At 41.6% G+C, this 22,607-nt stretch overlaps 1 protein-coding gene across 1 annotated transcript in view; it reads right to left on the minus strand.

Annotated features, from left to right (window-relative positions):
* stau2 (staufen double-stranded RNA binding protein 2) overlaps window positions 1-22,607 on the minus strand; it is a 70,767-nt gene that overhangs the window by 23,710 nt on the left and 24,450 nt on the right. The window contains exons 8-12 of the mRNA XM_028432621.1: window positions 19,910-20,122; window positions 19,655-19,792; window positions 16,746-16,874; window positions 14,444-14,501; window positions 7,496-7,851 (exon numbers count right to left, since the gene is read on the minus strand). Of these exons, the coding sequence (XP_028288422.1) occupies window positions 7,496-7,851; window positions 14,444-14,501; window positions 16,746-16,874; window positions 19,655-19,792; window positions 19,910-20,122 (894 nt within the window). The remainder of the gene's footprint in view (window positions 1-7,495; window positions 7,852-14,443; window positions 14,502-16,745; window positions 16,875-19,654; window positions 19,793-19,909; window positions 20,123-22,607) is intronic.

Below are 22,607 nucleotides of genomic sequence, written 5' to 3' on the forward strand. Positions count from 1 at the left end.
GAACAAGCTGAAAATACAGCTTCAGCCATAAATCTTGAGAGTTCAAGCTGCGTGTGTGCGTGAAGAAGTATGTACTGTGTGTTTATACTTGAAGTGTGTGAAGATATGAATCTTTGTACGTGTGTGTGAATCTTTGCTGGTTCATTTAGACAGTGTGAAGCCCTGTGATGTACAGCAGAGTAATCTTGCTGTCCGATCAGCGGGCACTCCGCTCGGCTCCAGCTGAAGCCGAGGCCCTTCAACGGTGCTTGAGGAAATAGGTGTTCTCTTGCTGTAGAGCAGTATCACATTTCTTATAATTCCAAACTTTTCCTATTGTCTGTGAGAATAATTGCACAAGTGTGTGTGTGTGTTCAGCTGCAGGAAGCACCCAATTACAAAGTAGAGTAATTCTAAGGGTCAGAGGTCAGGAGGTCCCTTACACAAGTTAAAGCTTGTGCAACCACAGCATTGTGTTTAACACTAATAAGTAATAGTAAATGTAATTACTTATTATTATTATGAGGACACCAGCTTCTTTTCTGGTTTACCTCCTTTGAACATTACAACAACTGTTCAGTGGACATCCACAGAATGTGGTGCAGACACTTTAATGGCTGCCAGACAAACAATCTGAATGAGCTTAATAATCTCCTAACTCCAGTTTTTCTTTCTTTTTCCTCTTCCCTCTTCCTCCTCTGCATGAGATATTGGACTTTGTAAGCAAACATGACGTACTCCATTCACCAGCCGGATTCTGGTTTAAACTTGGCAGGTCACCAGACACAGCCTAGAGGTTCTTCCCTGTTGGTGGCTTTTTGATAAAATAGTCAAAGTGCCTGATTACTCTGAGGATTTAGCAGCGACTCTGACCTGCAGGCAGGAAAGAAATTTGCCCAATCTGCCAGCATCAAAGAACGTTATGGAATCAACTCATTTGTGATGATTTGGCGGAAACCAAAATAACGAGCATCTTGAAAACAAATAGTCTATTCTCCCATCCAGCCCGTCTGTTTTGAGTGCATGTTTGCATGCATCTGTGAGTGCATGCATTCTAAACAGGCCCAACTAATCATCCCAGGTCCCATCACAGAAAACAGCCTCTAATCCACTTCCTTCAGAGACAAAGAAGCAGGAGAGTTACGCAAGGCCTGCGATTGATCGGCGGCACTAATGTGGAACGACCTCTGACATCTGGCTTCTAGAGCAGGATGGCTCCTCTTCCAATGCTCCTCTTTATTCGAACAAACATGAACATGCACAAACTAAAGAGCAATCACAATCAGCGCTTGTGCAACCGTGCTCTAAAAGTATGCTAAACGCACAAACATGTTCCCACCTACAAATACAAGGCTGCAATTAATGGGGCACACAAACACTAAAAAATACATATGCAAAAGACTCATAATAATATGAGGACTGTGTCAAAGTAACAAAAACAAACACATAGGTGTGTTATTTTATCTGCTTCCTAATACCACACAACCAAAGCAGTGCTGCAGAAAGAGCACATCTCCACACTGTGACTGAGTGCAGGCGGTGCATAGTCAAATAACGTTGACTTTCCAATAATAAACAAGCCCACTTAACTGAGGAACACTGTCATTGTTGGTGAGAACCAATTAGAGGTCCACACTAAGCCGCTTGAGTGGGGACCTCGGGGGTCAAGAGTGTTTGAAGCACACTGTTAATATACCTTTCACTCGTAGTAATGGAAGGAGGCAGAGGGCAAACAAAGCTGCTACTCTTAAAACTTTAAGTGCACTTTGCCTGAATCAAAGAGAGAGAAGTCCTAAGAAGGGAAGACGCAGACAGTTTGTATTGTAACTACTACATTCTTTGATTTCACAAAACAGACTTTCTACAGGAGCAGGTTAAAAATAGACGAGTGACCTGAAAAAGCAGTCAGTCAAGGTCACCCCGACCACAGGTCACACAATGGTTACTCTTCCAAAATCACTTTTGAACCTTTCTAAGCTGAGCTAGCATGTCTACAAACTTATGCATATATATGAAGAGTCTGGGGTTACAGTATATTATTGTCTTGTACTTCAGTCCAAGCTGCACAAACAGTAAGTCTTTGTGGTTAACAACACCCCAAAACAAAGTGAGTTTTACTGGGGTTTTTTTTGTGCAGTGGAAATAATGCTACATAAACTGCAATTTAGGAAAATGGTTCAGTGTTTTCCAGTCAAAACATTTATACTACTTTCATTAATTTAAGAAGCAAACTATGTCTGCTCCGAGTCTTGTAGCACTGTAGCTAATGTGAAGATAGAGATAATTGCATTTTTGGCTTTTTTTTGTAGCTTGGTATTGATATTTAACAATAGGTAGAATAGTTCTCAAAACTTAACATTTTCAAAATTTGATGTAAACTGCTTATTTATATTTTCACAGCACAAAACCTTGACTATTATTCCAAAATATACTTCAGTAGGAAAACAAAATACAAGACATTGATATCATAACATTGTATTGTTCTCTGACCGCTGTGGTCAAATGTCCGGTGAGACTTGGATACAGAAAACAAAACAAAAGGATATTTTGTTTATTATTTTCCACCATTAAATTGTCATCAGAACACTTGGAGCTCACTTTGTGGAGAAGAGGTTCAGACTGGAGGGAGAATGCAGGCCAGAGGATTTACTGAGAACGGCAACTTGTGTGGAGATAATGAAGTGAATTGTTTTGGATTCCAAACAAAGTGCCAGGTTAACACGCCCTTCATCTCCCCACGCTGAGACTGTGCTGGCACACAACTACTTTCACTGCCTAGTGTTGAGAATGACATGAAATATGATCAATACTATCAAAATACGAAAGAACAAAGGCAAGTGAGAAGTGATTATGCTGCATATTCAAATTTGCAATATGCTGTGCTGGCACTTGAGGGTATTTGATTTAAAGGTTTGCAAATGGGCTTGATTGTGGTGTAAAAACATCATCACTCAGTTTTGCCAAACGCACACAGACACAGGCATACGCACCGACACGCACGCAGAGGGCCACCATGTAAGCAAAGAGACTGTGCGCCGAGCCAGCACAGCATTAGTGGTCTGATTTATACCACCGACAAAACTTGTTTTCGAAGATCGCTCTTCACACAAATATGCCGCAGAGCGCAGCTGGAAGCCATCACCCCGCCGCAGAAATCAAACGTGTTGGGATTAGCCATCCCAAAATGTATTTTCTAACGCAAATCCCAGAGTAAACACAGAGTAGAGGAATGAGATGATGACAAAGAGGTTGGAAACAAACTGTTGGAGTCTTTGAACGTTTGTACCAGATCAGGCGTTTGATGTTGATACAGAGAGTGCAGTGGAAAGGATATCAGAGAAGGAGCAGAAGAAAGATGAAAAAAAAATGGAACTGCCAGGCAGGGTGCAAGGTGTAGACGGCACTATTTGAAGTGGTTTTTCTACACAGCCAAAGAAGGAAGCGGAGAGAGAGAAGAACAAACAATGTGAAAGTGTGAGAAATCCTGGGAACCGCGCTGAATGGATATCAACACCAGCCACCCGCCAAGGATAGTGTTTTCATTAACATGGGATTTCCAACACAAAAGTTCTGATTCCAGCACAGCAACGTGCACGTCCCTCCCTTTCCTCCAAATCCATCTCCCAAGTTAAGCCTGCCGTGACTAGATAAAATAACTCAACTGATTGATATCTCTGCTGGGTTATTGCTTTGGACAGAACTGAGAGATACAGGAGATACCACCTCCTCTAGACACAACCTCAAGACAGGACAGTACAGTATGCTAATCTGTGTCCATAGTGTGCAAGAGGACATTGTTTCTTCGAGTTTGCAATGTCCCGTGTCACTACATTTTAACTTCTAACCCTGAGCACATTTGCAAGTCCCTGAGCTCATGATTGAGAAATCACTTTCTCCACACTTCACATGAGAGAAATACAAAATAATCTATCAGGTTTTGTTTTATGCAGGTCATCAAAACTCTACAGGCTGCATAAAATCTATGCTACAATACACAAAGTGGTTTGGTCATATTTTCCATTGCAAAACCAGAACACAACCTCAGGAGGGGTGTAACTTCTAATTCCAGCTTGAAAAAGGTGCCTCATTCACTGTACCTGCCAGTTACTTAAGAATATGGCTTATAGTATTACAGTACTGTACTGCACTGTGCCGCGTCTCATTGTTTTGAGCACCTAGGGCAAAACAAGGCCAATGTGATTTGGAGAAAGACAAGAAACCAGAATGTCATCAATTATAGAGAAGCGAATAATTCTTTCACTTACAAATAAAAAGTTTAATCAACGAACAATAAAACTCACTGTCAATCATTTTAATATAATCTGATGTCCCTGGTACAGCTGTATGTGTTTGTAGATTCAGCTATAAACTGAGGGGGTTTGGAGCCCATGCGGTGAGTTACACTGCAGAAATGTGTCCATATTAACTTCAGCGCTGCCAGAGGACACGAACATCACAGCCGCTCCATTTTGTTTTTTGACCTTTTCCCTTAAGTTCAAAGATTACTTTTGATGCTCTGAAGCTTTTAATTATATTATGTACCACAAAAGATGAAACCCACATTATTCTTTACAGTTTTGTACACTTCTTTGTCAGTTTTCTGGCTTTGACTCATCTAATACCACAGTCTACATTCGATATTGATCCAAACATGATAAATTACGTAATCAATAAATAAAGGGCAACATTTGATAATTAATCTACACTATTGTCCCCCCATTTCAAAGTTCTTATTATTTTCTTCTAGTCTCTCAAACTGTCAGACAGAAAAAGAAAAGCTGCCTTTGACAAACAACTGATTATTGGTGTTTTAAAATAAAATTCATGTAAATATGTATGAAGGCATGAGACGGAATCAATCAGGTCTAAAGCAGTGGATTTGTCTTAGTCCAGATGTGGCTTCATTTGGAAGTGATGGGAAGAAAAAAAAAATAATTAGATTTCCATCAATCAATGATCTTCTATAAAAAAGTTCCCCGCTCGTTTCTAAATGAGGTAACAGTTAATAATACAAAGCGGTGGCAGTCTGTGATGGCTCTATTAAGCAATGTGATGGCAGGATAAATGGGCAGCTGGTGACTGCAATGCCGGGGTCAAAACCTTCAACATCTCCCAAACTACGTGAACAGAGGAAGAAATAAGAAGGTTTTTTTTTTTTTTTTTTTTTTTAGGAAGGATTAAGAATAAGATGGAAAAGCAAAAAGCCCTAAACTGAATGGTAACAATCCATCACAGAACACAAGGAGAAAATGTACAAGGACAATGAGAAATAGGGAGAATCTGTTATGTGATTCTTACTCAGTACTCCATCCTTGGTCCATGTGTTGTCTATTACCTCCTGCTTTTTTGTTTCTGCCCTACTTCCAGCTCACATACCCGCCGTGCCAACAACACGCTAGCCAAATTAATAGCAAATACACACACACACACACATACACAAACACACTGGAATAAGTGCCAGCATCCTTGCTCCAAGCTGGCATGAGTACAACCCACTGTTGCTTATCCAGTCAGAGCTTCCACTAGAGGCTATTTTCCAATCAAATCAAAAGAAGGGCTTAGCAGGTAGGCCCGGGCCTTTGTCTGTGGGGCTGGATGGATGAAACAGACACTATGAGAATGTCCTCAGTGCTTGCTTAGTTGCTTTAATCCAGTGTTGGGCGGTCACTGTAATCCGCTCACTTGGATAACACAATTACATTACAAAAACAAAGTTACTAATCAGACCAGGAGATTATTATCAAATTACTACAAAAACATCTTATGGTGGATCTGAGCGCTCGTTTGTTGTCGAGTGTGGTCGGAAGAAAGCCGCCTCAACGCGAAGCAGCACATTACGTGACCAGTGGAAAAAGCAGACAAGTGCATATTTTGGCAAAAACATTTGAAATCTGTGGTGATTTGTCCCTCAAAAACACATAAGAATACATAAGCCTGCTGAACATGGCTGTGTAAGCAACCAGGGGTTCTCATTACAAACCCACATGATATGAAACATCCCCTCAATGGAACACATATTGTCCGCATGTCTCAATTACAGCCTGAATTCTTCACTTAAGAACACACAAAAGCACATGAAAATATGTGAGTATACCAAAGCACGTTTCTGCATATATTTCACTGAAACTTATGGATAAATACAAATGCAAAAAACTATATTTATAAGTAAGTGAAATGGGCAATAGTTTGAAAAGTCTGGGAACAACAATGACTTAAACCTTACCGACAGGCTTTGCCCAATTCCATTTCCACTAAACAGAACCTGCTGTGTGTGTGAGTGTGTGTGTGCACGCATATGTACAAGTGTGTTTGGGCTTGGCCAGGCAGCAGAGCTCTCTCAGGTTACACACACACAGGAAGGCTCAGAGCAATAACAAAGGCCTTTCAAAGGAACCCTCAGCAGGTTAAGATAAAATGTTTTCGCTCAAACTGATAAAAAGCATCTGCAGCTTAAATGAACAGGCGCTGGTATCAGTGGCGTGGTATGTGCAGCTGATCAGCCGGTACAGATTACAACAGACACCGGGTTGTCTCCCTGTCCCCCCAACACAGACACAGAGTGGTAAGAGAAAGTGTATGTCTGTGTGTGTGTGTGTCCAACACTGTTCTGTACTGACAGAAACACCTGTGAAGTTTAGTTCCAGCTCTAAACCTACATCCTGCCAATGATTTCCGAAGCAAGAAAACGGATAGTGTGTTATCAAAGCTGCACTAAACTCTACACTCCACACACCAGTCCACAAGTACAGCTGGAGAACGGTGAATTATTTTTTTGGTGATTGTCAGTACCACTGTGCCCAACTCTAACCTCATATAACCTGAGCAGGTATCACAACAGACAAAATCAAGGAAGTAAGGGGGTACATATGCATGATCATATTAACATCTGTCCTGTCACGCTGTATGATTGTACCGCTTAGTGTCAGCACCTTTTTTCTTTTCTTTTTTTTTTAAATGATGACTTTTATGACCTAATTGATGCTAGTTAAATGGGAAGCCCACATTCCAAAAGTGGAATAAATGTGGAAATTGGAAACAACTGCATCAGCCCTGAGGCCTCTGTAATGGGGATTTTACCAGGCATAAACAAGTGCCATGTGCAAAACTGAATTGTAAGTGATGACTGGTAAGTTTGTGGCCTGCATAACATGCATTTGCAGAGATTGTACAAAGCGTCAATAATGTTTGTGTTATTTTCTGTTTTGGGTAATTAAACTAAACTGTTGTGCAGCTCTGCAGAAATGTGGATTTATATTTGTTTAATACCTGGCCTGTTCACCTGATTTGGCAGCCACCTCTCAAGAGAAAAAAATGAGCTCAGCGGTCGCCATTTCGACAGTAGTGATAACATATGTAAACATCACCTAATATCTAAAAGAAAAAATGCTCAGCAGGTGATTGATTAATCGTGTGATACTTTGCTTTGATGTAGCTAATAATGCCTGCTAACCATCAGCTATGTTATAAGGCAGGATGTGATAGAAGTTCTGAATAAGTACCTAGTGTGACATCCTACCTGGAAGCCCTGGATGCGCGCCAGGTAGTCCAGCTGCTGTGCTGGCTGCACTGAGACGCCACAGGCCAGGTTTTTTCCCTTCATAGGCAGTGAGGCATCGGCTGGGGGTGACTGACCATTTAGCAGCAGCTCTCTAGCCATGGAGGCAGTTGGGCTGGGAGATGACGATGAGCCACTGTAGTAAGGAGGATGCCCTGGGGGCAGCGGTGCAGAGCAGGGTCCTATCTCTTTGGATGACATGTAATTGACTGAGCTCCCGTTGTTGCCTCCAGGACCAGAAGCACTGCCTCCCTGCTTTCTACTGGCCTCCATCTCCTGATAGACGTCAGGGCTGAGGTGAAGTAGACCCTTCTGGGCTGGAGGGGATGATAGGTAGAAGAAGAAAGAAAACAATTAGAAATCAAGTACATGCCCAAAGGTGAAAAACAGAATACAAAAATTGTGTAATAGATTAGATGGATTTTAATAGGAAAAGGAAGAGGCAACTTTATGGTATTGGGAAGCGTGAAGAGACTTAAACAGTTCTAATTATTAAGTGATGAAGTTATATGTACACCTTCATTACTCAGTTGCTAACTTTGAAACATTGCCAGGGTGTGTTTGTGCATGCGTGTGCCTAACTGTTTCCATTTGTGTGTGTTAGTGTGTTTTCCCAAACTGGCATTCCATCACCAAACGCACTTGACAGTTTCTTGTGGTTTGGCAGGTCCAAGCTCTATCAAAGTGTCTGCTGGGAAGCACACACAGCCTCTTTCTTTCTTTCTCTCTTTCAAATACAAACACAGAGACACAAACAGAGCATCTACCAGTATCAACAGAGTGTCTATGACTTCATCTCTGATGGGAAACAGCACCGTCAGCTAACCGGCATCCTGCTCCACTTATGACGTCTCTTCAAATATAGATGCAACAGAACCTGGAAGCTGCTTCGGTCTCGGATCAAGGTTCTTCTGAGAATATTTCAGTGGCTCGAAGAAACATCCCGAGTCACTTGGATCCAATAGGCTGAAGCTACTTTGTTGTCTGACCAGCTTTTCTAAAACAGAACACAGCACAATCCAGACATGCTGTGGTTATAGCCAGCTGAGCACAACAGCGCGCCAAGACTATGTCCCAATCCAGACCATTTGGATAAATTTAATTCATTTGTGCTGGCTTCCTGGACTCACTGACCTGAAATGGTTGTGACAGGTGGAAGGAGGAAACACCAACAGGGCGGGGTTCAATACTTTTGTGGCGAGAGAAGCAGAAGAAGCAGAGATGTAAAGGGAAAGAAGGATGAGCTGGGAGCCAGCTCAGATGGAAGAGGAGGTGGAGATGGGTGGATGTGAAACCCATGCGGAGCCTCTAAGCCCAGCCAAGGTCACCAGAGACAGGAAGAGCAGCTGTCTGTGTGTCTGTGCGTACGTCTGTGGGCTTGTTTGTGTGTGCATATGGACCAACAGCTGGGAGAAAGCGCTGGAGTGAGCGCATGACTGACAGGCCACTTCCTGTTTGACTTAACATTTACCATCACACATAAGACACACACATACAACAGACGGGGGAGTTATGCACACTTGCAGCTTACACTGGTTTAAGGTTTGTGGGAATCTGCTGACAGTATTTCCCATTATGAACAAAGGAGTTTGCATTCCTGTCCAAAGAGTTAAAAAAATAAATAAATAAATAAAATCTGAAAGAAACTGCAAAGAAATCCAAGGCTTATTACTACAACAAACTGCCACTTGCCAGCAATGACACAACAGCTAGGATTTCTCCCCCCTCCCAATCACAATGACAACTTTAATTTAAATTTACACAAGTAAAACTTGCAGGCCTGTGCATTCTGAATGTAGCATCATAAAAAATGAAAGGTGTTAGCCAACATGACATCAGCAGTGGACAAAGAGTATTGAAAAAGGGGGGCAGGCAATGTGATCCATGTGAGTTTGTGTGACTGCATGTGAGGATGTTTGCATGTGATTGAGCACTTGAAGCTGGTGTCAGATGGTAAGCAAGAGCGTGAGAGCAAGAATGAGCAAGAGTGAGACAAAGGAAGAGAGACAGTGAGAGTGAATAAGTAAGAGTGACGGAGTGTGTTTGTGCGTGATGTTGGAAACCGATTGTGAAATTGTGTACATAAAGTGAGAGCAAGGGGAGAGGACGAGGAGAAGCAGAATGAGGCATGAGAAGTGGGGAATGAAAGAGAGAGGGTGTGTGTGTGTGTTTGTGGTGCGAGTTCCAGGCAGTTTCGGAGGGGTCCCACCCAGACTCGGTGTCCGGTGGGCCAGGGGAGCACTGGAGGGAAGCCAGAGCCAAGCATGAGACTGATCGAAAACAGATAGGGCCAGAGCCCGCCGCTATAAATCACCTCTGTGGAGCAAGACCTTCACATAGTTCACACATGCACACAATGCACAGACACACTCACACACACATATGAACAGCAGGAAATGAAATGTGGCAACTCAAGTGAAAAGCCCTGCGGCAATGCCCATGGGAATAAAAGAAAAGAAAAATCACTCTCTTCTTACTTCTTTTTCTTCTGCTCTCTTTTACACTCCCTTCCTGTCTCTAAGCCACCCTGTTTGTTGTAGCAATGCCTTCCACAGCTTACACAGGGCAAAGGACACTTACACACATGAAGCATACAATGAAAGTCATGGGTGCCTGAGGTGTGTGAAAGAGGAAGAACAGAAAGACAGAGCAACAGCCCTTGACACATTTACCTACTTTCTCCATCATGCCCTTACATAACGTAGAAATGCTCTTTTGTATGTCAGTGACAACAACGTGATGAAATCCCTCTGTATGTTTCCTTGGGCTACCAAAGAGTACAAGCAACAATAAAAACACAACTAACCCATTTTCAATACACAACACCTTTTAGCCTTTCATTAGCCTGGATTATTTTACAGGAGATCCTGAAGGCTTCTGTATTTTTTTTTTGTCACCACAGTGGACATAAATTCACAATGAGTGACAACGAGTTCACAGTGTTTTCAAACGTCTTTAGTGCAGAAATAAATCAGGGGAAAATGTGTAAAACAGCCTAGAATTATGGCTGTCACACATGGCGATGTCTAAAGGAAGTGTGGAAAAGAAATGAATCAGAGAGAAGAATAAAAGTTGAAAGAAGGATTGACACACTGTGTTAAAGCTGGATTTATAGTCTGTCCGCTGCTTGTCACCTGCCTATAGACGTCCAACTGAGCAGAAATTTTAGCCAAACAGCGTTACATGCATCCGTCACCAAGAGCCCTCCAGAAGTAAAAAAATATCCATATATATATATATATATATATATATATATATATATATATATATATATATATATATATATATATATATATATATATATATTTGACTATATATATAAAAAAACAGCTCACACCCTATCTGAAGGACCCCAATGGCAGTCTATGGAGAGAATTCAGGCTCATTCACACACAATTCACATCACTGACACAAACATTGTTCTTCTATCTGTCTATGGCAGTTCAACTAAATTCGGGTCTGCAGTCTTTCTAATCATATATTTTGACTTATTTTCCGACAGCTCTGCAACAAACTTTCATCTGCAAAATAATCTTTTGGCAGATATGATATGTGTAATCCAGGATCCAACTCAAACAGGATAAAAAAAATCATCTGTGTCCATCCATATACCACCGTTCTTACATTTTGTAGAATTAATGTCCAGCGGGGTCCAGAAGGGGGGTGAGTTAGTTAAGCACTCTATTAGCGAGTCTAGACTAAGGAAGCTGCTCTTTCTGATGACCTAAGCATTCCTTCCTTTTTTGGGGGGTTTGTTACAGAACCATAACTTAGACATAACTAGCTGATCTATAAGAAAACTACTACAAGGTGCGGCCTCTGTGGACCGTCTAAGTCGAGCAGAACATTTTAATGTAAAGGGTCTGGTCTATGACCGATTTCTTTTTAGCATCACCACCTGTCACACTGTGCAACTCTTGTCACCTAGCAACCCTGACAGCTGCAGTGATACTTTAATAATTGAAAGTGGAAATCATGGCTAGCTATGTTGCACAGGGTCCCAAGAATAAAAAAGGCTTCTCGTTTTCGACAAATAAAATATATTAGATTATTATAAAAGAGGAAGTCAAGTTACAACAGACAAATGGCCTGTCAGAGATAAGAGCATTTCAACCACTATACAGCCAAGTCTCTAATTCCAATGTGAGTGTATAAACGATTGAGTAAGATGTTAAGAACAACGGTGCTGAATGCAGCCATAAGGTCAAAGCAGGACCTGGGAGCAGGGCTAAATTTCCTGAGAAGTCCACTTTATCTTCATCTCTGGATTCATGTACATCTTGCCAGACTTGAAGCTGTGTCCAAAGGTGGTTCGCACCAATCAGCGCTAGTATTGGTGACAAGAGTGAAGTGATGGAACTGGTTAGTTAGTCCATGACTTGATAAGACAGATGCTTCATCCAATCACCTCCCAAACATTTTTTATTTTATAAAGTGCCTGTTGTTTCCAAACGGTTTCCATGGAAAACTTCCCAGATGGATCTGTGTAACAAACCATCTGGTGCATCAGGTTAGTGTTTGCTGCAATGACTGCTCAACATGAGTGAATTCAAACAGAATTTAATGTGTTATCATTATAACACATGAAATAATTCACAAAACATACTGATCAAAAACAACAAAGACTTAAATATTATGAATTATAATGTATTATCTGTGTTAACCTGTAAACATAAATTTTAATCTCAGTCAACAGCTTCATCGTAAACAACTTCTTTAAGAAAACACACATCTTTTGCTATTGGTGTTGCTTCAGTGTTATTCTCACTTCTATTCAATAAACTGCATAGTCAATCAAAACAAAGAGGACAAACCAGAAACATCTTCCATTCAGCAAATCACAGCCACACACACAGACATGGAAAACTGAGACCAGCTGTATCTGTTTGAATGAGTTGTAAATGGTGTTTATGCAATAAACATTATTCAGACATTAGCGTCGTGTGAGTGTTGTGCGGTTTGAGCAATTTTAAAGAGCTAATTAGCAGATAGTTAAGCCGCATGCTGAGTGTGAGATAAACTAAGTGGGAATGGCACCGGACCAAAGGCACACTTCAAGCCAACAATAGGAATAGTCACCAAATAAGGAAGACTTTGTTTCCCCAAGAGGCTCTACTCTGGTGGTATTGGGCAATGCCTTGAGCTTGGGCTACCATAGAAACCACAACCACCAAAATAGTTTACCCAAGAGAACAATCATTCATCTACAAACACCATTCAGATGATACATCTTTTTGGACCAAAATTGGACCAAATCACAGACACGAGTGGAAAGGCTCAGTTCGCATCTGGATTCTGGATCGGGTCTCAATCAGAACCGAGCACAACACAACAAATCCATGGGATTACTCTTTCCAGTTTTTGTACAGTTCAACATGAGCGGGCTGAAACATCACATCCATTCTTCTCTCTAGAGTGAAGCTGGACACCCCGTGTCAGAGCACAGCGGCTCTGCCAAAAGCCTCCATTAGACCCAAGTGACGACAGCACATTTGAATCTAATAAGGCTATCCGTTTGTTTTCCACACTGCTGCTTGACATCTCACAGACTCCTCATTTGTCTCCTATGCTGCTCTTTATCAGGCTGCTGGCATTTACTGTGTGCTATCTGGAGTAAAACTGCTTGCTGCATCTCCTTTTGTCGATGTGGGACATCAAAACAAATCCAGATCAGATGTTACAACGCCTGGAAATCTGCAACAAATTCTTTGCATGACTGGCACTGTTTCACCTGTAATAAAAACTACTTCACTCATACTCCTGCAGCATGTGGAACTCTTAGAAGTTTACCAGTGCTGCCACTGGACACCAAGAAAAAATAGACTATAAAGACTTGAAATAGCCGATGTAAAGGCAGAAGTGAGAGAATGTTTTTATTTTGATTACAGACAAGACAGCCAACTTAACAACAGATACAGCTGATGGAGACCAGCTGTTTCATAAAAAATGCATCCTTATGCTCTTCAGTTAAAAGTCCTTAGAGTCCTGCCCTTCTCTACAAATAAACTGTCCCCTAAGGCCGTAACATTCCCATGTAAATTCTTGCATAAATATTGTCATTACATTTTTTGTGTTTCTCTATGGTTGAATGTCTGTAAGCAGTAAGATAATAATAAGATTATGACTAAGAGGGCTGTCTTTCAAAGTGCCTTCTTCACATTTGGTTCACATATTTACATGCAGCCTTTGTGCAGGTTTTATATAATAGAGGTATGGTAGTATAGTCACCCAAATAAACTTTTTGTTCAAAGTTTGTGCCTGTGAAAGGCACAAAAATATGACCAAACCCTCCCATGCAGCTGCAGCTATGTCTAATCGAGAACCAAAGTGCAATTCATAAATATGTTCACATATGATGGGAAAAGATGAGCACTAGATAGAACTCCAGACTAGTAGAAAGTTTCTGTACTTGTAATAAGCTCTCCTTATTCTGTCTACTGTTGGCATGTGGCAAACACATGCAGATATCTTCCCTTCTATAAATCCTCATTTCATATCATCATAAACCCTGCCACATCATATACTCTCTCTCTCTCTCGCTGTGTAGGATTATGTGTGTGTGTGTGTGTGTGTGTGTGTGCGTGTGCATCTGCACGTCTGTGTGCTTGTGTGTTAATCCTGAGTGAAAGGCTATGTTTTTTGCACAGGAAGGCAGCGGGGGACTCCCCGGAGGGCCTCTGTGTGCTGGCCCTGTAAGCCTGTGTGAATGAGCCTGAATTCGCAGGCTCCCCACGAGGACGCACGGCCAATTAAGCTGACAGTCAGAAGCCCATTGACCAGTCACAGAGATTAAACGCCGGGCCATCTCGGTGGCTAAAACCACCTGCGGGATGGAGGGAGTGATGGAAAACCGCCGAGGAGGAGGAGAAGGAAATGGAAAGAGACACAGGGAGACGTGCCGATACTCACTGTTACTTGTCGCTTCGGTAAAAGACGCCTTTTGTCCATTCCAGCCTTTGTTGTCCATCTGTAGTGATGTGGAGAGAGGGGGAGAACGGGGAGGTAAGAGAGATGTAGATTCTTGAACAGGCAGCTTCTTCACGCATGTCAGACAAGTTCCTTCCTACTGTTTGCTCCACAAAGAGACAAGCGCTCACAGGAGGGGATGCTTAAGGAGCCTAGTGTCTCTTTAGGCCTGCTACTTAATTACAGGGGGGTTGTCAATGTTTAGCAGCTAAAAAAGCTTTTATTAAATGTGATGCTTTTGCTGTGGTATGTGTGTCTATCTGCACAAACACATGCAGCCACAAACATGTGTGAAACAGAAACAAATCATTTTTGATGTGTGTGACAGCTGAGATGACATGGCTGTAAACAAGCGCACCCCTACAGTCTCTTCACACCCCTGCACAGATTACCCACAGTGGGAATGTGCTGCACATGGGCTCCCATAGAAGGGAGGGAAAGCCTGACGTTGTCAGAGGATCTTTGTTTAAAGTGGCTGGTCAACTAATTCTTATAGAGATGCTTCAGATTGTCAGACCTATGCACATGTGTCATCCACTAACATCGTTCTGGCTAAATATTTTGCCTTGAGTTGAAAACGTGTAAAAGAAGGGCTGTGAACTCTCCGCAAAAATTAGCTTCCAGATCAGCAGACTCTCATTTATCTGCAACCCTAGACAACAAAACACAGCAGTTTACGAGGCCAGCAAATGAAACAAGCAAGGACTCAAGCTGAAATTCAATAATGTGTTTGCATAATTTGACATTTTCTTTGTCAACCCCTGCAACCTGGGCATATCCAGTGTGTGTGTGTTCCGGGCTGTGGTTTCTTTGGAGAATATAAGTCAGCTTCACATTACTTCAATGAGAACAATGCTTTGCTATCCTTTTGCTATATGGACTGGTTGCCTGAATAATATATATATGCAGCATCACATATCTAACTAATGAGCTGTCTGGGGAACAATTAACATTCTACAGAGATCCCAGTTATGTAACATCTCTATCTGATTCTGCTCCCTTGAGTTACAAACCCAATGAGGTGATCAATGGTTGATTGCTAAACATACTCAGTTCAGAGGAGCTGGACAGCTTACGTAACAGGTCAGCAGCACTGGGATTTCTGATAAATCGACTGAGCATCAGTAATTCTGCATGGGGCTTTAGAGATGAGACCAAATAATGGCGGTGCGCACACTTCTTAATGCAGGCATAAGAGTCCTACTGCTGATAACATGCCTAAATATACATCTGAATGTGTGTCTGCGTTCATAGGAAAGATATTTCCAGCACCCATGAAAATGCCTTAAATGTGTCAGATTCCCTTACATACTTTGGTATTTGGGTGAACTGCTGAAGTAAATTTTATAAATTAATTTATTTTATGTATCAAAGAGAGTGACTCCATCCACAACTGATTAACATGTGTACATCCACCAACCCTCACTGTCTCACAAACTCATTGATAAAGGACCATCTGCTGGCTGATTTCTTGAATATGATCAATCTGGAATTCATGAATGGTTATCACCAAGAACTTAAGTACACTTACAGGGGAAAGCTCAACACTGGCCCAAAGCATGATTAATTGATCATTTCAAATATTTTCAAGCTTCAACCACTACAGAAGCAATAGAGGGTCGGAAGGAAATCGATGTAGGGCAAGAGGAGGAGAAAAGTGGCCAGTGTGTGTGTGTGTGTGTTTGAGTGACTCAACGCTAACCCTCTGTGAGCTAGAGCTCCACGAATAGAATCCAATTCTCTCAGAAACACTCAATTACATAACCTACAGTGACCTACTTGGTATGGATCTATGTCCAGTGTAGTAAGTAATTATATAGTGTATGTATCAGCTGTTTGAACATGCATTCGTTCTCCCTACCATAAAACCAGAAATAGTTTAATAGTTTACTGTGTTGTAATTAAATATGTTATTGTTTTCTAATTCACAATGGCTGATTAACCACATTACTATCAGCATGTTTGTATATGAATAAAGAATATTGTCCCTTTCAACAGATTTCTCAGTTTACCATGCATCTACATGCAATATAAAAATGCACATGAATGATAATGCATCATAAGCGGCGGTCCTCAGTACTAAAGTAATGACAGCAGTAGAAAAAGAAACTTCCTGTGCTTATACTGATCAGCACTCAAATAAATAAACAGTTATACATCATAACAGAGTGGGAGGCATGTATATATAAACTGGATGTGAAATATAAATATGGTGGCATAAGCCGCGGTAAAGTACAATTTGTACCTCGGTGGGGCTCTGAGTGACTGTGGAGGCCTTGTATCCCAGCTGTAGTAGCATCGCCTCAGCTGCATTCCGCTTGGCCACCTTCTTGTTGGGTCCTGTTCCCGTGGCAACCTCGTTATTCACCTTCACCTGGACGTGCAAACACACAGTTAAAGATTTTTAGAAGAGCTGAATTGTGGCTGCACAGATACAGCTTGTTGTAGTGACAATAAATTACTCGCTGAAGATGACCATATTTAATGGAGTTTCACAGTTTCATTCACTTTCAGCTGTAAACACTCACAGTCCACCACACAAACCTACATGGCACAAGAATAAGTGTTTGTTTTTCAGTAATCCCAAAACATTAAATCTGTCTGCACAGAATGTAAGCAGAAATTTCCAAGAGAATATCAGACGTCGTTATGTTATCCAAACAGACAATTACACTGTACAAATAACACTGTGGGAGCCAAAGCCTGTGAACAGCCAGGCCCTCAGTGCACTTACTCAAAGTGGTCTGACATGCTTTCTAAGCACTCGTCTAAAAGCATCAAGAAGGCCACAACATTCAATGGGAAGGAAAGCTTTAATAAAAGACCAAATCACTAAAACAAACACAATTGCTCTTATTAATTTTCAAAAGATGAACGTCTGCTTGAATGCGTTTGACACAAGGCAGAGCCTTTTCTGTAACTATGTGATGGGATCAGACAAAAGATGCGAAAACAGAGACTCATTTGAGCCCTGCTGCTTACCAAGGGAGACAATGAGGAAATTTTAGAAGAGTGAGTGGACTGCACAAAAGAACACACACACTCACAGAGCCTAATGTGTGTATCAAAGAGGCATGGAGAATAGGTTTGAGGCTGAATTACTGCCTGATGCTAAGAGAAGCTCTGTTCTACGTATGAAAGAAGAGGATTACGGAAAAAGAGACAAAGAAGGAGAGTTTGACTGAGAGAGACAGACATAGAGAGACATACAGGAAGAGCGAAGGACTGCAGTTAAATTGTAGTGTATAACCTGAAACTGACCAGGCTATGGCAGCTTTGTTAACTGTTGGTCTCATTCAGGAAACAATGGTAAAACAAACAAAAAAATGCTGATTGGGAGTGACTCTTTATACACACTCCAATCATTATGAGTCATGTTTCTATTATGGTGATCTCTGTACCATCAAATATTAAACAACACTTTAAATTAGTAATGTGTACATTTTAGCACAGCACATCATGATTAATGTGGATTCAAGCAACCCCCTTCCAGAGAGATACAAACTTTATTAACAGATTACAGAAAGTCAGAGAGTCGGAAGTTAGCAACCGCTGGAGCAACATGGCCTCATCAAAATTGAGGCCAGGACAAACTTATGGTGAAACTAAGGAGGAAGAGCGGCCAAATCACTGACGCTCTTTTTTGGTGACCCACACACAATTCTGGTGAAGAGTTTGGGGATGAGCAAGCTTTCTGCTCGATGGGTCCTAGAGATGTTGCGCCCAAATCAGCAGCAAACAAGGGAACTCCTTTCTATGGAAATTTTAAACAAGTGGGATTAAGACCCTGAAGCTTTTCTGCAGAAAAAAGTTACCAGGGATGAAACAAGGCTCCTCCAGTACAGTCCCGAGGACAAAACTCAATAGAAGCTGCCCAGGGGTCAAAGTAGGCCAGTCAAGGCAAAAGCGGAGCGTTCAAGAGGGAAGGCGATGGCCACTGTTTTCTTGGATGCAGAGGGGATATTGCTGGTTGACCTCCTTGAGGATAAGAGAACAATTACAGCTGCATATTATGAAGGCGTTTTGAGAAAACTGGCCAAGAAAATCGCGGAAAAGCGCCCGGCAAGCAGAACCGGCGCACCCTCTTTCACCGCTAACCGCACTCAGCAGACACAAGCTTTGTTACGCAAATTTTGATGGGAAATCATCCGACACCCACCTTACACTCACGATGTATACTTTTTGAAGCTTGTACCAAGTCTAAACCACATAGCAGGCGAATTGACAGGTCCACAATAACTTGCAGACACAGCAGTCTTTTTTCTTGTAAAATAGTAACAACAGGGTTTTTGTGCATGGCCTCAAATACACCAAACATCCCTGAATAAGGAAACTGTGTTATCTGATGAGATTCCTCCTCCATACAAAGGCCTTGCTCTGTTTACTGGATTAGTGATAAACAGTGAATCATCCTTAACGTAGTTAGGGGGTAAAGGTTGCTGCTGTTGTAGGACCACGAAATTTTGTTCTGTTATGGATACTGGCTCTTTACTACACAACCGCATTCTTATATCTTCCAGTGGTACTGAAAGCAGCACTTTACCAGCAATAAAGACAACCCGAACTTTAATAGTAAAAAAGACATGGCTGCTCCCCCGAGGAAACCAGGGCTGTAAAGATGGATGTTCATGTATTCTGAGCTTTAACAGAATCAATGAAATATTGTCTAATAAACAGAACATTTGAAGGGGTAGAGAAGGTGGGACTGCATGGTTGGTGAGAAGGAGAAAAAAGGAACAAAATCTCAACAGTGTAAAAAAAAGAATATTTAATTATAGATCTCTAATATAATTTAATAACATGCACTTGTTTCCAAGCTAAAGCTGTGTTGTGGATATCTCTTCAACCTGCTTAGTGGTTCAGAAAAGGAAAAGACATAACAAGCCCGTCCACCAAAAAATAATTCTCTCTTCTGTGTCCCAACAAGCACCTTCCATGTTTTTCATCCAGCATCCTTTGATCTAAGCAGCAGACCATGATTCTGCAGATAATGGTTAATCTTCTTTTCTTCCTAAGCATGTATAGCCCTTTTAATCCCACTCATTTAAACCAAATAAGCTAAAAATCCCTGTCTGGGAACTATTTTCCCCCTCGAAGCAGCATATTTTACAAGACAGGAAACTGATGAGAATGTTGAACGTGACCTCTGTTTACCTGCATGATGAACTCCCTACGACGGGGCATCCCTCTCTCAGAAAGCAGCAGGTATTCGGGCTCCTTCTCTTTTTTGGCCTGCTGGATCTGGGCTAGACGGCTGATTGGATTCATGCCCTGGCCATAGTCCGGTCCTGTCTAAGAGCAGAAAGGGATGATCAATTCTAATGATCACAAATCTATGATTAACTTTTGTTTTTTAGTATCAGGGTTATAATACAAATGAAAACTCCATCCCCATCTGGGCTGTGGTACCTTGAGGATGGTCTTAGTACGTTTCTTGTAGTGTGTTTTAGGTTTCTCCACAGTGGGTATGAAGGGCAGCTTCTTCAGATCCTGTAGGATAGACAGCGCAGCACGCTTTTTTGACAGCTTTTTGCTGTTGCCCTCGCCCTCTGCAGAGAACTCCCCCACGGTGACACGAGTTAGGAAGCTTTTCATGTGTGGGGGGCCACTCTCCTTCAACACCTGAAGAAAGACCACAAAACAAAACATGAAATTAAACATGATGTGCGAATAAATAAGTGTTTTTGTCACATGATATGTATGAAGGAGTGTGGGTGGCGTATGCTGTGAGCTGTTACACCAGGTGGTCCAAAACATCTGCTCTCAATGGTCATACTGCTACCCGCCCATATGCGCGTGTGTTATCCATACACAAAACACACTGACGTACAAACACGCACATATGAAGCGTAACATGTTCCTAGATGACAGTCTCTAGTGATGAAGGCTCAGTTTCCTTCCTCTAGCCTCTGGTCACCTGGGAGACCTAAAACAAACACCGGCTGGCGTTAGGTCATGCTTCTGCAATCACATCTACTTCCTGTGAAGTCCGAGAACAGTGTGTGAGCGTGTGTGTGTGTAGCAGGTGGGGTTCTCCCAAACATTATATAGGAAAACATACTGGAGGAAGATTTAGGTTACACACACTTACTGAGTCGAGAAGTACATGTTCAGCTAATGCAGACAATGCCATTCTCCCTGTAGCTGTACTGTAGCGGCTGTGTGTGTGTGTGTGTTTTGGATTTTCTTAACCTCCCTCCCACGCTCTCCAGCTTCTCTCCATTTGAGCTTAATTCATGGTGCAGACAGCACAAATTGTTGCAATCAGATGCAATCTAGAAACAGTTAATTTGAACCCACTGACCGATAGAGCAGATTAAACTGATAAGTGGAACCTTGAACATTCTTCAGATACTTCACACATCAATGCAGACTAATGCCAGACCTGCTTGAAAACAAAGGATAATGTGTGCATATACCCTTTTAACTCTGCAAACAAATGCTTAAATGCTGAATTTAACAAATAAGGAACAAGACAGCTGCCTATATAATAAATATTATTTATATTAAATATACAGGAATAAATAGATCAGAGCCATGCCCATAAACTCACATAGTCAAAAACTTTGCAGAAACATATATAATGTAGACACAGTAGTTAAAGGTTTATTTCTTGTGACATCTCATCCTCATCAAGTAACATCAAGTGGGATTCTGGCCATGTCTGACACTAGCCCTGTGTTTGCTGTCAATGTTAACCCGTTAGCCTGTCAGCGTTCCTGCACAATCAGTTTAAGGACAAAGTATGTACGGATGTGTGTTGCAGGCAATCTTTGGAGCACATGCTGCCCGAGTTGTCAGCCAAACTCGCTTCCACCCAGGAGACCTGCTCTGGTCTTGCTCATCTCCACAAAGAGGAAATGTTACATGGCAGCTTTTCATACATTACAACATTCAATGGGACTGAATGCATCCTGGTTTTGAATCTTTGTGTGTTGTTGACAGTAACCGCACATCACTGGGCTGCTGCACGGTGAAGATTATGTCACTTGGAAGGAGATTTGAGACAATTTAAAGAGGATTTGGTCATACACTAGCAGGCACACAACTCTGATGCTGCTGCAGTGAATAATAGGGTGTGCAGGACATGAAGCCTTGGTTCTGTGGCTCCTCATCAGGCACTAAATATTCTTTCTCTCTTTGTCACAGAGGACATGTGTAAGTGTTTTTATCAAGATGGCAATGAATGGATAAAGACCACTGTCACAAAGACTAGATTCACATAAAAGCCCATTTTTCAAACACATACCAAAGAAGGATAAATAAAAGTTACAGGAAAAATTCTCCATCATAGTGTGTGAGTGTCTGAGATGTGTATCGTGTGATGGTGCTGTCCATGAGTTGATTCTAAGCAGAACTTCTGTTATATGTCATTGTTTAGTTGTCAGGCAACGAGCAGAGACTCCAGGAAGTTATTGGTTCTGGCCAAGTAATAGTCTGGCACATAAACCTCCCATAAACAGCAAACTGGCAATTTTACACTTTGGTTTTTGTATGGAAAAAAACAAATGAGGTATAACATAAATTAGAGTATAGGTGCTGAGAGGCGGATTCTGTTTTTGTGCACCTAACCAGATGCAGCCACATATTTCCCAAAAAATAGTAAAAAAGCAAAAAAAAAAAATTCTACTTCTATACAATTCATTTAAAAATTCCAACAAAATATTTTGATTATTTTGGTTATCCCCAAAGACTGGGTAAAATAAAAAATAAAATAATGACCATAACGATGTTGTCTGCTTCTTTTCCTGACTGCTGTTTTAAAGGTATCATGCTAGGAACCTGCACACTAAGTGGCAGACAATTGTTGCTCTGATATGAAAACAGTTCACAACAATAGGAAAGAAATCAGGTGTGAACTGTACAGGTATATTGTATGGTCAACAAAGACTTTGAGATAAAGCGTATATCCGTACGCACAATGTCACATACACTTGGCCCGGGATGGCGGCAGACGAGCTGCAGTCAGTCTGCTGGCAGACGACACGGGATCTACACCACACCGATGGGATTTCAGCACTTCCACTCATTTACACGCACACATACATGCAAACAAACACACAAACACACCCGTCTCCTGCCTAATGACAGGGATCAGGTTGTACAC

The sequence above is a fragment of the Parambassis ranga genome, chromosome 20 (assembly GCF_900634625.1).
Source record: "Parambassis ranga chromosome 20, fParRan2.1, whole genome shotgun sequence".
Taxonomy (NCBI): Eukaryota; Metazoa; Chordata; class Actinopteri; family Ambassidae; genus Parambassis; species Parambassis ranga.